Below are 15,682 nucleotides of genomic sequence, written 5' to 3' on the forward strand. Positions count from 1 at the left end.
ATATAAAAATTAGGCTAATCATATGGTGAATACTTACTTCATCCTGTGTTTTTTCCTGCTAGGAACAGAAATTGTCTCCATAATTGTATGCAAATCCTTTCACCAGAATCATCACAAGAAAATTATGTACTGCTACTCCTGCTCTAAAGAAAAGATGAAAGTAACAGTTTAAAATATCACTTTAAAATCAACCAAAATGAATGGTTTTGGCTTTGTGTATAAAAGCCAGATCCAAATTAATATTATTTACAGTACACAGCTTGGCATGTGAATATAACAAGCTGATACTTAATATGTTGTGTAACACTTCTTTGAGTTTCGTTGCTAGTGATTGCTTTTATGATTAATTAATGAGATCTGTTGGACTCAAACTTCAACATAGGGTAGAATAAATTAATTGGTCTTTTGAGAACCAGAATTCTTTGGACAGCATTAGCTATCTTGCACCTTCAATTAATGAGTCAATTTTGCAGGTTAGCTCAGGATTTGTTTTTATGAACCAAAAATATTTCTGTTTTTATCATTTAGAATGGAGTCCTTTCTGAAATGAATTTCACACTTACTTCAATTCTGAGTTTTCTGAAGCTTATTTTAGCTCTTATTAATGACTCAGGATGGTTGCTACGAATAAAGATTATGAAAATTGGAGATTACTATTAAAGGCTACCTTAGAATATCTCTAAAGGTATTCCTGCTAAGATATGTGGGACTCTGGGCTTCTACAACTCATGACCTCCCTCTGCCATTTGTAGAGTTGTGGAGTTTTTGCATTTACTTGCCACATTCTTTTAGGACCTAAATGTACAAAGTATAAATTAAGTAGTTTTCAGGTCATTCCGATGCCATGTAATATTACTTACTATTCATTCAGAAGCTATCTCTGGGATGAACAATAAGACATTGCTGATATTTGACTATTTTTGATCAGCAGAAATGAAAATGTCTTATGGCTCCACCTGATACAATGAAATATCTCCTGGCTCTTATACAGATAAGTACGGAATTGGTGGGGGGGCAGCGGGGAGTGTAGAATTTAGAGAAAAGCAAACAATCAACACTCTCCTTTCTTTCCACTTTTTCTGGAGTTGGTCTAGATGAGAGGAGCTTTGGCATTATGCCTGTATTAATTTCAGTAGTCACCTATTTGGATTCCCTGTCCTCCTTCTCTTTCCACTTTTCAGATGCATCATTTCCACTATATCAAGCTAGCATTATAAAAGCGGTTTTATGAATCTGTCTCTTCTCTGCTCCAAAGCTTCGAAGGTTTCTAGTGTTTCAGTATTGTTTCACAATGATCAACGGAGTAATTTCTAAACTTTCAGTATTTAATTATCCAAAAATATTTATCGAGTCCCTTTTAGATGCCAAGTCTTCTTCTAGGCACAGTGAACAAAACAAAGTTCCTGACTTCATGAGCTTACCTTTTAGTAGGGGAAAGAGACAATAAACAAGGTGAGCGAGTAAAATCTAGAGTATATTAGGTGGTGGTGAAGTGTTGGGGAGAAAGTAAAGCAGAGAAGAGGAATAGAAAAGCACATGATGAAGGAGTTGAAATTTTAGATAAAGTAACCCAGAATGGCCTCACTGAACAGAGAGGGCATTTGGGTAGAAACCTAAGAACATAAAGGCAAAACCCTGAATACCCATCTTGGGGAAAGCACAGCAGGGTGAAGCCTGAGGCAGAGCACCCCTGGCAAAGCAGCCAGATGGCTGGTGATGTTTGAGAGCAAGAGAGCAGTGGATGACGTCAGTATAAAGGAGCAATTGGAGAGTTTGGACCTGTAAGTGGTATGATCTGGCTTGCCTGAAAAGTTCCATACCTGAAGCTATGCTATGAGTAGTGCAAAGGGGGCAAATGCGGAGGAAAGAAAAAACATGTAAAGAGGCACTTGCAAACAAGAGGCTTGGGCCTGGGTGGAGGCAGTGTCGGTAGGGAGAAATGGCCAGGTTTTTGATATATTTTGAAGGTAGCCTTGACGGAATATTCTAAAATATGAGATGTGCTTGTGAGAGAAAGAAAGGAATTAATGGTGACTATGATTGAAAGGTCTTCACGTCACAGCCTCATCCTTCCTTGCTAATTTCATCGCTCTCTCTCTTTGCATGCTGAAGTGTGGTGAAAAGTCCCTAAGCTGGAGAATGGAAGACTTGAGTTCAATTCACAGTTCTGCCACTTAGTGAGGTTATGCTTTGATATAAGTCACATAAATTGTTTTTATTTCTTCATCTTTATGGTGGGGATAATATCTACTTCACAGGGCTGTTATGAGGTTCAATGGTATTGTGAAATACTAATAAAGCATAATGTAGTTTATGAATACATTACTCCAGCAGCCTGCTCTATTAACTATCAATGATTAATAATTTATTAAGCATTCTTCAAGCTCCTACCTCCGTGCCTTTGCTTTATGATGCAGCAGCTCCTTCCTCCTCACCATCTTTATTCATCAACCTTTTCCATCCTTTAGGGACCATACTACAGTCCAAGTCATTCTCTCCATGGTGAAACCCCCTTTGAAAGGATCTATTCTTTTGCTTAACACTGCTTTCCCAAGGTATCGCAATATTGAATAGGTTTGACACTCAAAATTATGTCTTACATACTTTACATGCTTAATATTAGACAAAGACCTTGTTTGAGTGCCTGTTAACTCACATACATATATTTGAATTCCCTTATAAAAATACAATGGTTGTTTTTATGCACATTGGAACTGTAAACTTTATACAATGTGATATAAAAAAGTATCAAATCAGAATTGTAAATTTGATATAGTGTGATATATAAAATATATCGTAGAACAGATAAAAGAAAAAATTGTACTTTATGAGCAAAATAATAGCTATATAGTAATTATGCTAGATATTTATTCTGATTGGAAATTAGTCTCTTGCTATTTGAGTTTAAAATTACTCAAATTTTTCAAAAATGCTTTACTTAAAATAGAAACACATTGCCTTTATTGTAAAAAGATGTTTGTGGAGGCCCACAGTGCTAAGAAGATAAAAAACGATGGACGCAAACTTGAAAGGAGATCAGTGTATTCATAGGGAATATTCAAAATCTACAGATTGTTTCTAGAATCATTGATGTCTATAACCAGAGAGAAAAATGGGTTTATCAGACCTCTGTCATAATTTATTATACTACTTTGGGTGATGAAGGAGGTGGCTGCAAGGATAGTTTTCATCAGAAGTCAACTGACACCTGAAATCCAAATGGAAAAATATGTGCTTCTGAAGGTCAAAAAAAACCCCTAAGAGTTCAGTCTGAAAATAGAAGTAGAATGACCACCAGTAGAATAGATAGTAGTCTGGCTCAAATCGTCTCTCTCTTTATCATTTGTGTGTCATTAATCACCAAGCTGATTTATTCTGTATCGTTAATCTAGAAACTATTCTCCTTCCTCTGCATGGTCCTAAATCTGGCCCCCATTACTTCTCACCTGGATTACTACCATGTGGGTTCCTAAGTGATTTTCCCATTTCTGTGTTTCCCACATCCATTGTATTTTCCACACTTCAGCTGTAATCATCCCTCTAAGACACATTGTTTTGTCACTCTTTTCTGAGAGTCTATGAAGTAAAATCTAAATTTCTTTAAATGATAGAGAAAGCTCTTGTAATATATCCCTTGCCTGTTCATCTCTCCAGTCTTAGAAGCTCTTTTCACAGCCCATGCCAATTCTCCACATATCCCTTCTTGTCATTCCAAACACACAAAATAAACTGAAGTTTTTGAAGCTTCTGAATGTGACCTGCTATGCAAGATAAAAAGTATATTCATGCAGTCTTTTAAGGAGAGTTTCCTGAAGACTCCACACAACCTTTCCACTTATAACCCATTGCCCACAACTTAGTCACAGAGCCATATATCTAGCTGAAAGAGAAGCAAGGAAATATACTTATTCTGACTGTCCATAGGTCCAAGTTAAAAACCCATTGCTTTGGATGAAGGGGTGAAGTAGTAGTAGAGAACCACCAACTTACAGACTCTATGACAGTGCTTTAACTTTAAAGATTTAAAGCATCAAGTTTTCTTATAAGATGTCATCTGAACAAAATATGAATACTAGGGAATCAGAAGACAATAAATGTTAGTGTCAGAAAATGCCTTAGGAAAAATCTAGGACCCAGAATAACCACCTTTAACAATGATTATTATCAATCCATCTTTGAAGATGAATTCTCTAGTTTTGCTCCTGAGTGTTTGTAGAAAAGGGAAAACTCAAGACATTCCATCTTATCTTGGGTTTACGTGAATAGCTTCAAGCTGTAAAAGTAGGAAAATCTTTGCTTATTTTTAGTATGCCCTTTTTGAACTATGGCATAAATAAATACTATAGTTACAGCTGCAGGTAATTTTACCCAAGCTACAATGTTGGTTACTCCTCCATGCACTGAAACCTGGGAGTCCAGACTGTGGCCTTTGAACATGTTATTTCAGTACTAAGCTGCTTTGGAAAGAGTCCAACCTAAATGGTTATTAAATCTACTCCACAGTTCCAGCATGGTGGCATTAAATGCAGTGAGGATTACAGAATCTTATTCCTTTCTTAACTCAAATCAATACGTGGCGTCAGACACACACGGACACACACACCTTTCTCCTTGAATCCACTAGTTTTGGACACTGACAAATTGTGCCAGACCAGAGATATTGATGATGTAGCAGCAAGAACCTCTATAGAAATTTACAAGATTTATGAGGGAGGCTTTAATTTAACTAACTACAAGCTGCTGCTATGCCCCTTGCCATGTTCCCTTTTCAGGCTCAGCAACCCTCATGGGACAGACCTAGTCTTCTCCTTCCCAAACCAGTTCCCATAATCTAGATGTTTCTGTATCCCATATTCATCAAACTGGCATACCGTTCATCTTATTATTTCATTATTCTGAAGATATTCCTTGATTATTTCCACATTCTCACCTCTTCCCATTTTCTCCTCAATTTCTCAATCTGAAAAATGCCTTCTATATCCAGCATTCCATTAACCCTGCTCATGTTAAGAGCACCAATGACCTTCTCATTGAAAAGCACAATGGACACTTTCTAGTTCTCATCCAAGTAAAGCTTTTTCAGGGCATATGGATAACTCTTTCTTTTCTAAATACTTTCTTCCCTGGCGCAAATGTATTCTGCTTCTCTTTCTGCTGCTCTGTGTGCCGACAGTTAAATAACTCTTGCAAACAAAAACATCAAATAAATAAGCCCAGCTATTGTTGTGAGTAGCAACATCTCTGAATTGGTACTCATGCAAAATAGGTCATTATCCATGGATGATGTAATAAGTGTTGACATGTAAGGGTGCAGTAGCTCAGGACTGCTTACCTCATTTTGATTCTATTTAACATAACTGATAAAATCTTTATGTGATATCATAACACTTAAAACTATTTTATATGTAATTGACAGTGTTCTTTAGTAACTATGAAAAAGCCCTTAATTACTATTATAATCTAATAAAGTGATTATGTCGATGATATGCTCTACTATTCTAAAAAATTATTTTCATTACTTTAAATTTATTTATATAGTGCTGTGTATTTTGCATAATGGATAGTTTACCTATTGGTTTTGCTAGATGGTAAATTCTTTGTAAAGACAAGAATCACATCTTTATCTTTTGTTTCACCTTTGTATTTCACATTACCTATCTTTTTAAAAATGTTCTTATAGGTACATAGTAGCTGTGTATATTTATGGGGTGCATGAAATATTTTGATACAGGCATACAATGCATAATGATCACATCAGAGTAACTGAGTATCCATCTCCTCAAGCATTTATTCTTTCTTTATGTTATAAACATTCTAATTATACTCTTACAGTTATTTTAAAATGTACAATAAATCTCTTTGTAGGTCACTCAGGACTTGCTTTATGAATCTGGGTGCTCCTGTATTGGGTGCATATATATTTAGGACAGTTAGCTCTTCTTGTTGAATTGATCCCTTTACCATTATGTAATGGCCTTCTTTGTCTCTTTTGATCTTTGTTGGTTTAAAGTCTGTTTTATCAGAGACTAGGATTGCAACCCCTGCCTTTTTTTGTTTTCCATTTGCTTGGTAGATCTTCCTCCATCCTTTTATTTTGAGCCTATGTGTGTCCCTGCACATGAGATGGGTTTCCTGAATGCAGCACACTGATGGGTCTTGACTCTTTATCCAATTTGCCAGTCTGTGTCTTTTAATTGGAGCATTTAGTTCATTTACATTTAAAGTTAATATTGTTATGTGTGAATTTGATCCTGTCATTATGATGTTAGCTGGTTATTTTGCTCGTTAGTTGATGCAGTTTCTTCTTAGTCTCGATGCTCTTTACATTTTGGCATGATTTTGCAGCGCCTGGTACCAGTTGGGCCTTTCCATGTTTAGCGCTTCCTTCAGGAGCTCTTTTAGGGAAGGCCTGGTGGTGACAAAATCTCTCAGCATTTGCTTGTCTGTGAAGTATTTTATTTCTCCTTCACTTATGAAGCTTAGTTTGGCTGGATATGAAATTCTGGGTTGAAAATTCTTTTCTTTAAGAATGTTGAATATTGGCCCCCACTCTCTTCTGGCTTGCAGGGTTTCTGCCGAGAGATCCGCTGTTAGTCTGATGGGCTTCCCTTTGTGGGTAACCCGACCTTTCTCTCTAGCTGCCCTTAACATTTTTTCCTTCATTTCCACTTTGGTGAATCTGACAATTATGTGTCTTGGAGTTGCTCTTCTCGAGGAGTATCTTTGTGGTGTTCTATGTATTTCCTGAATCTGAATGTTGGCCTGCCTTGCTAGATTGGGGAAGTTCTCCTGGATAATATCCTGCAGAGTGTTTTCCAACTTGGTTCCATTCTCCCCGTCACTTTCAGGTACACCAATCAGACGCAGATTTGGTCTTTTCACATAGTCCCATACTTCTTGGCGGCTTTGTTCGTTTCTTTTTATTCTTTTTTCTCTAAACTTCCCTTCTCGCTTCATTTCATTCATTTCATCTTCCATCACTTTTACCCTTTCTTCCAGTTGATCGCATTGGCTCCTGAGGCTTCTGCATTCTTCACGTAGTTCTCGAGCCTTGGCTTTCAGCTCCATCAGCTCCTTTAAGCGCTTCTCTGTATTGGTTATTCTAGTTATACATTCGTCTAAAGTTTTTTTCAAAGTTTTCAACTTCTTTGCCTTTGGTTTGAATTTCCTCCTGTAAAGAGACTTAGACTCCCACACAATAATAATGGGAGATTTTAACACCCCACTGTCAACATTAGACAGATCAACGAGACAGAAAGTCAACAAGGATACCCAGGAATTGAACTCAGCTCTGCACCAAGTGGACCTAATAGACATCTACAGAACTCTCCACCCCAAATCAACAGAATATACATTTTTTTCAGCACCACACCACACCTATTCCAAAATTGACCACATAGTTGGAAGTAAAGCTCTCCTCAGCAAATGTAAAAGAACAGAAATTATAACAAACTGTCTCTCAGACCACAGTGCAATCAAACTAGAACTCAGGATTAAGAAACTCACTCAAAACCGCTCAACTACATGGAAACTGAACAACCTGTTCCTGAATGACTACTGGGTACATAATGAAATGAAGGCAGAAATAAAGATGTTCTTTGAAACCAACGAGAACAAAGACACAACATACCAGAATCTCTGGGACGCATTCAAAGCAGTGTGTAGAGGGAAATTTATAGCACTAAATGCCCACAAGAGAAAGCAGGAAAGATCCAAAATTGACACCCTAACATCACAATTAAAAGAACTAGAAAAGCAAGAGCAAACACATTCAAAAGCTAGCAGAAGGCAAGAAATAACTAAAATCAGAGCAGAACTGAAGGAAATAGAGACACAAAAAACCCTTCAAAAAGTAGTGAATCCAGAAGCTGGTTTTTTGAAAGGATCAACAAAATTGATAGACCACTAGCAAGACTAATAAAGAAAAAAAGAGAGAAGAATCAAATAGATGCAATAAAAAAATGATAAAGGGGATATCACCACCAATCCCACAGAAATACAAACTACCATCAGAGAATACTACAAACACCTCTACGCAAATAAACTAGAAAATCTAGAAGAAATGGATAAATTCCTCGACACATACACCCTCCCAAGACTAAACCAGGAAGAAGTTGAATCTCTGAATAGACCAATAACAGGATCTGAAATTGTGGCAATAATCAACAGCTTACCAACCAAAAAGAGTCCAGGACCAGATGGATTCACAGCCAAATTCTACCAGAGGTACAAGGAGGAACTGGTACCATTGCTTCTGAAACTATTCCAATCAATAGAAAAAGAGGGAATCCTCCCTAACTCATTTTATGAGGCCAGCATCATCCTGATACCAAAGCTGGGCAGAGACACAACCAAAAAAGAGAATTTTAGACCAATATCCTTGATGAACATTGATGCAAAAATCCTCAATAAAATACTGGCAAACAGAATCCAGCAGCACATCAAAAAGCTTATCCACTATGATCAAGTGGGCTTCATCCCTGGGATGCAAGGCTGGTTCAATATACGCAAATCAATAAATGTAATCCAGCATATAAACAGAACGAAAGACAAAAACCACATGATTATCTCAATAGATGCAGAAAAGGCCTTTGACAAAATTCAACAACCCTTCATGCTAAAAACTCTCAATAAATTAGGTATTGATGGGACATATCTCAAAATAATAAGAGCTACCTATGACAAACCCACAGCCAGTATCATACTGAATGGGCAAAAACTGGAAGTATTCCCTTTGAAAACTGGCACAAGACAGGGATGCCCTCTCTCACCACTCCTATTCAACATAGTGTTGGAAGTTCTGGCCAGGGCAATTAGGCAGGAGAAGGAAATAAAGGGTATTCAATTAGGAAAAGAGGAAGTCAAATTGTCCCTGTTTGCAGACGACATGACTGTATATCTAGAAAACCCCATTGTCTCAGCCCAAAATCTCCTTAAGCTGATAAGCAACTTCAGCAAAGTCTCAAGATACAAAATCAATGTACAAAAATCACAAGCATTCTTATACACCAATAACAGACAAACAGAGAGCCAAATCATGAGTGAACTCCCATTCACAATCACTTCAAACAGAATAAAATACTTAGGAATCCAACTTACAAGGGATGTGAAGGACCTCTTCAAGGAGAACTACAAACCACTGCTCAATGAAATAAAAGAGGATACAAACAAATGGAAGAACATTCCATGCTCATGGGTAGGAAGAATCAATATCATGAAAATGGCCATACTACCCAAGGTAATTTATAGATTCAATGCCATCCCCATCAAGCTACCAATGACTTTCTTCACAGAATTGGAAAAAAATACTTTAAAGTTCATATGGAACCAAAAAAGAGCCCGCATCACCAAGTCAGTCCTAAGCCAAAGAACAAAGCTGGAGGCATCACGCTACCTGACTTCAAACTATACTACCAGGCTACAGTAACCAAAACAGCATGGTACTGGTACCAAAACAGAGACATAGATCAATGGAACAGAACAGAGCCCTCAGAAATAACGCCATATGTCTACAACTATCTGATCTTTGACAAACCTGACAAAAACAAGCAATGGGGAAAGGATTCCCTATTTAATAAATGGTGATGGGAAAACTGGCTAGCCATATGTAGAAAGCTGAAACTGGATCCCTTCCTTACACCTTATACAAAAATTAATTCAAGATGGATTAAAGACTTAAACATTAGACCTAAAACCATAAAAACCCTAGAAGAAAACCTAGGCATTACCATTCAGGACATAGGCATGGGCAAGGACTTCATGTCGAAAACACCAAAAGCAATGGCAACAAAAGCAAAAATTGACAAATGGGATCTAATTAAACTAAAGAGCTTCTGCACAGCCAAGGAAACTACCATCAGAGTGAACAGGCAACCTACAAAATGGGAGAAAATTTTTGCAACCTACTCATCTGACAAAGGGCCAATATCCAGAATCTGCAATGAACTCCAAAAAATTTACAAGAAAAAAACAAACAACCCCATCAAAAAGTGGGCAAAGGATATGAACAGATACTTCTCAAAAGAAGACATTTATGCAGCCGAAAGACACATGAAAAAATGCTCGTCATCACTGGCCATCAGAGAAATGCAAATCAAAACCACAATGAGATACCATCTCACACCAGTTAGAATGGCAATCATTAAAAAGTCAGGAAACAACAGGTGCTGGAGAGGATGTGGAGAAATAGGAACACTTTTACACTGTTGGTGGGACTGTAAACTAGTTCAACCATGTGGAAGTCAGTGTGGCGATTCCTCAGGGATCTAGAACTAGAAATACCATTTGACCCAGCCATCCCATTACTGGGTATATACCCAAAGGACTATAAATCATGCTACTATAAAGACACATGCACATGTATGTTTATTGCGGCACTAGTCACAATAGCAAAGACTTGGAACCAACCCAAATGTCCAACAATGATAGACTGGATTAAGAAAATGTGGCACATATACACCATGGAATACTATGCAGCCATAAAAAAGGATGAGTTCATGTCCTTTGTAGGGACATGGATGAAATTGGAAATCATCATTCTCAGTAAACTATCGCAAAGACAAAAAACCAAACACTGCATGTTTTCACTCATAGATGGGAATTGAACAATGAGAACACATGGACACAGGAAGGGGAACATCACACTCTGGGGACTGTTGTGGGATGGGGGGAGGGGGGAGGGATAGCATTAGGAGATATACCTAATGCTAAATGAGAAGTTAATGGGTGCAGCACTCCAGCATGGCACATGTATATGTATGTAACTAACCTGCACATTGTGCACATGTACCCTAAAACTTAAAGTATAATAATTTTTAAAAAGTAATATAAATTATTGTTGACTTTAGTTACCCTGTTGTGCTATGAAAGACTATATCTTATTTATCCTATCTAACTATATTTTTGTACCTATTAACCATCCCCATTTCCCTCCTCCCTTACTATCCTTCCCAGCCTCTGGTAACCATCATTCTACTATCTCCAATAAGTTCAGCTGTTTTAACCTTTAGCTCCTATAAATGAGTGAGAACATGGGAAACTCGTCTTTCTGTGCCTGGCTTATTTCAGTTAACAAAATGTCATCCAGTTCCCACATCTTTATCTTGATATACTTTATAGAATTCTGTATGTAGTAGGTTTTCAGTAAATTATATAGAATTAAAATGTTAGACAGCTTTTTAGAGTAGTAGCAAGATTTAAAATATCCTTTACAGTAGTGAATTTCCTGTTAACTACGTGATATTAATCTAAAACTGCAGTATTCATTCTTTGGCCAACAATATTGCACTACAAATTTTCTAATACCTAGGAGATGCAAATCATAGCCAGATATGGAAATAGTATGACTTGACTTATGATTATCTAGTTTATATAACAACTAAGTTACATAATCATAGATTCAACAGCAGTATTTTATCCTAGTTACAATATATTTCCAGCTATGTTAGCAAATAAATAAGACACTCACATCTGAATATCAATGAATAATAAGGGAGCATATTAGAATCAAACATAGCTTATAAACGAATATGATTTTAGCCAAGCTCTGAAACTATTACTGCATGTCCTTTGCACTGCAATGAAAGCATGCCATTTATTTCTGACTATGATTAATGGGGCTTTTTAAGTAACCAACTTTCTTTGCCATTCAACAAAGATTGTGTCCTAGGGTTCTGTCTGATTCCAATTCTAGTGTCATTTGTAAATCTAAAAAATCAGATAATGGAAGGCTGGATTTGAATTATAATTTTGTTTTTAGAGTGAGTCCTTCAATTTTGTAAGGTTAGTGGGCATATCTATAAATTTCATCAGAAGGTGTGTGGCTCCACATTCTGTAAAAGTCATGTCAGCAGGAGAATAACAACATGGATGCCTAGTCCTGACATGAAGCCTGACAGCCAGAAATGCAGCAATATTTGGAGAATCGTGCCAAGCTGTGAATTGAGCCCAGGGAGAAGACTATTTCTATGTGTGGGGGCCATTTTTATTATTTTTACAACACTCAAGCAAACAAAAAAAAATCTTAGCATTATTCTGGTATGATGATAAATAAAAGGAGAAAAAAGAAAAGTAATACGTCAATTGGTATTTTTAAGAGCATTCATTTTAAGTCAAAGAACATGTTCATAGGTGTCAAAAAAATGATTTAAAAGAACATTGCCTCAGTTACCATCAGAGCATAAGCCCCTGCGACAGAATATATGAGGCATGAACATATATATTAAGGAAGGTTTCATGCCATCATGTTACATAGGCGTTGAATGGAAACAAGAGAAAGAGTGCTGGGGTTTTGGGGTGGAGGATCTAGGTAAGATTTGAAAAGATAATTACTGGCATGCATTACAAAAGGGAAGACTAAATGGAGCAATAGATATACCAGAATAATTATATAATAATTAACATGCCCTCTTTCTTCCTCTTCGGGGAATTTTTTTTCATTTAGATAAAAATGAATCCTGACTGCCACAGTATTTCATTTGGCAGGATATCAGGTAATTTATATTTCAAATATGATCTCATCATCAGTTCCATCTGTTGATCTTAACTGAGCATCAGTAATGTTTGGAACTCTGATATGTAGAAAACACACCTGAAAAAATTAAAAATCTCTGAATCTATGAGACTCACATACCAATTAGAAAACTCAACAAATATGCCCTAATCTTGCAAGTGCGGTATATTCGTTTTAAATCTTCACTTTTAATCCACCCCGCTCTCTATGCAATTCCAGTATCAAAGGAAGAAGAAACTACAGACAGTTGCTATAGAATGAGCTCAAATAAGTGTTAGACTTTCTTAAAGAGGACTAGAATATTCTGTTTAAGCTAAACCATAAAGTGAAAATATAACTGACTAACAGGCTCTGATCCTAACCAATCTTAGTGTATGGGATATTTATAAATTCAAAAAATCTTTTTTTTTTTATTCTTCTCTCACATTACAATTCAAAAATGAGAGATGGGGCTGGGTGCTGTGTCTCCCGCCTATAATCCCAGCACTTTGGGAGGCTGAGGCACGTGGATCACAAGGTCAGGAGTTCAAGACCAGTCTGGCCAATATGGTGAAACCCTGTCTCTACTAAAAATACAAAAAATTAGCCAGGTATGGTGGCATGCGCCTCTAGTCCCAGCTACTTGGGAGGCTGAGGCAGAAGAATTGCTTGAACCCAGGAGGTGGAGGTTGCAGTGAGCCAAGATTGTGCCACTGCACTCCAGCCTGGGCAACAGAGCAAGACTGTCTGAAAAAAAAAAAAAAAAAGAGATGGAAAAAAGGCAGGACAATCAAGACAATATTGGCCTGAAGATATATTATGAGTTCACAGCTTCTGCCTTAACCCAGGTGCTTGGACCAGATGCCTTCCCTTCCACATGCAGAGAGAATGAGATCAAGAACCGGGTGAAGACCATTCATTTTATTCTCTCATGGAACGCTGTCTTCACGTAATAAACACCCCCACCTCCAGCAGTCTTGCACACTCCTTCTCAACCTTCAAGACCCAATTCAAGTTGTTTCTCCTCTGTGGTATTTTTCTTTGTTCCATCCAGACAGCTCTAACCAAGCTCTCCCTTGGGCCAAGCCTTTACCTTGAGTCCTGCTACACACTTTTTAAAACTAAGTTTCTGTTGTTTATTTGGTCATCAGTCTCTTACTGATTAGGAGTACCTAATCAGTACCAGTGCCTCACCTAGTGGTTATTCAACTCATCCCCAGTCTATATCATTCCCCTGCTGAGAGAGGAAGAGTTAAATAATGCCTCTCTAATATGCACCTGTCCTCATCAACAAATAAAGCACCGAGAATAGTGGGTCCTCAATAAATACTGTTGTACTGTTTCTTTTACATCTTCTCTTCCATAGTTGAACCAAAAATGTTGTACTACCTTGTTCAAGGGGAAAGTCAAACGGTTGCTCAAAATGAGTTCCATCTAGTGAGTAAAATAACAAAAAGGGTTTATGAAGTTGCTATTGACTACAGATGATGGTGGATTTGGTTTGGGGTTTGTCTCATCAAAAAAATGTCTAGAGCAATGCAATGTCCTCCAGTAAAGAGATTTTGAGAGCACAAGGTATGGTGTTGCTACGTCATTCAATCAACATTTTAAGAGATTTTGTTGCCATGACTAAAGAAAGTAAGAATAAATTATTCAGAAATAACCACACAGACTTTAAGTTTCTAAGCATTCAGTATATTTTGGAACATAACAGTGTTGATATAGGCTCAGTGCCTGCATACATCATTAAAGGGGAGTAAAAGCATGTTTTTAGTAACTTTTTTTTCCCCCAATAGGATACTCGATACTCCAAGCTATTATGGAAAAAGCAGGACAAAATGGTTGGCATGTCAGCGCTATATGTGTGGAAAATTTTAATGATGTCAGCTATAGGCAACTTCTAGAAGAACTTGATAGAAGACAAGAGAAGAAGTTTGTAATAGACTGTGAGATAGAGAGACTTCAAAACATATTAGAACAGGTAAGTCCTAGGTTTTATATTTTTAACCTAGACCCCATACAGAAAAATTTAACCTTTGATTGACTTGTCCCCATCAACATCTTCTCCCAGCTTTTAATTTGGAGTGTGAGGTTTGAGAGTTTTCATTCCATGACTATCTTCAGGACCAAATCACAATCTTTTATCACCAAGGACCTTTTTGGTTCTTAGGTCTCAATGTATTTAGAAAGCTATTTCTCACATATTCTTAAGACTTGAATGAGTGAAAGACCCTGTGTGAATCTTGAAGAGCTCTTGGCCTCCAGTTTTCGAAAATATTAATGTTGAAGATTAATCCCATCTAAAAATGGTACAAAAATTATAAATTTGTGAGTGCACCTTTTTTAGAGGCACACTAACTTAAGTAATTTATGAGAAACAGCAACATAAATTACTAAAGCAATAAAATAAAAGTCAGTGGAATACTGTATATAGTTTAGTGGAATACTGTATATAGCATGTTTTCTGCTAGGTATTATAAATCAATACATTACTACCCCAGTGGAGATGGTTTTCAACTCTCCTCAAAACAGAAAAGTCCTTGAATAAAGGTTTCAATAAATATTTGTTGATTTGATTTGAAGCAGCCAGGAAAAGATTAAACTGAGCTTTGCCGTTGTATTAAATGATAGGAAAATATCATCAAATAATGGATAACATCTGCCTTCCCCTACCCTTGCAGATCATGATAAAGCTTTAAAGGCTCTTTGGCCAAAATTGCAGTGAATGAATGCCATCTAGTGGTTTTAGAAATGCTTGCTCATATTATCTACAATATATTAGTTCAGCCAGACATGGGTAATACAATTTTTTGTTGGTTAGTTTGTTACTTATCGCTTAACTGCATAAGTATATGACGTGATTTCCAATAGTAAACTTGCCAATTTGGAGGTTTATTTATAGGAATAACTTTAGTATTCAATTGTAAGAATGAAAACCAAAATATATTTCAGAGATTCAGCTTTACTCTTTGCAGGCACGGGACTAGATGTCTTCAGTTTCCTTCCTCAACTATATTAGCATTTGTAAAAGTGAAAAGTAAAACAAAACAAACAAACAAAAATGTTGTATTGCTAAAGTCTAAAGAAGCCAGAGCATAAGAGGAAATAACAGAGTATTTACTTCCTGTCATCCCTTTGTAGAAGAAAAAGCTAAATATATATATATATATATATTATATATATATATACACC

At 36.8% G+C, this 15,682-nt stretch overlaps 1 protein-coding gene across 6 annotated transcripts in view; it reads left to right on the plus strand.

Moving 5' to 3' along the window:
- GRIA4 (glutamate ionotropic receptor AMPA type subunit 4) overlaps window positions 1–15,682 on the plus strand; it is a 382,353-nt gene that overhangs the window by 246,627 nt on the left and 120,044 nt on the right. For all 6 annotated transcript variants that reach the window (NM_001373892.1, XM_054523828.1, XM_054523830.1 and 3 more), the window contains 1 exon segment: window positions 14,287–14,471. In NM_001373892.1, the coding sequence (NP_001360821.1) occupies window positions 14,287–14,471 (185 nt within the window).

Source organism: Pongo abelii, chromosome 9 (genome assembly GCF_028885655.2).
Source record: "Pongo abelii isolate AG06213 chromosome 9, NHGRI_mPonAbe1-v2.0_pri, whole genome shotgun sequence".
NCBI classification, from domain to species: domain Eukaryota; kingdom Metazoa; phylum Chordata; class Mammalia; order Primates; family Hominidae; genus Pongo; species Pongo abelii.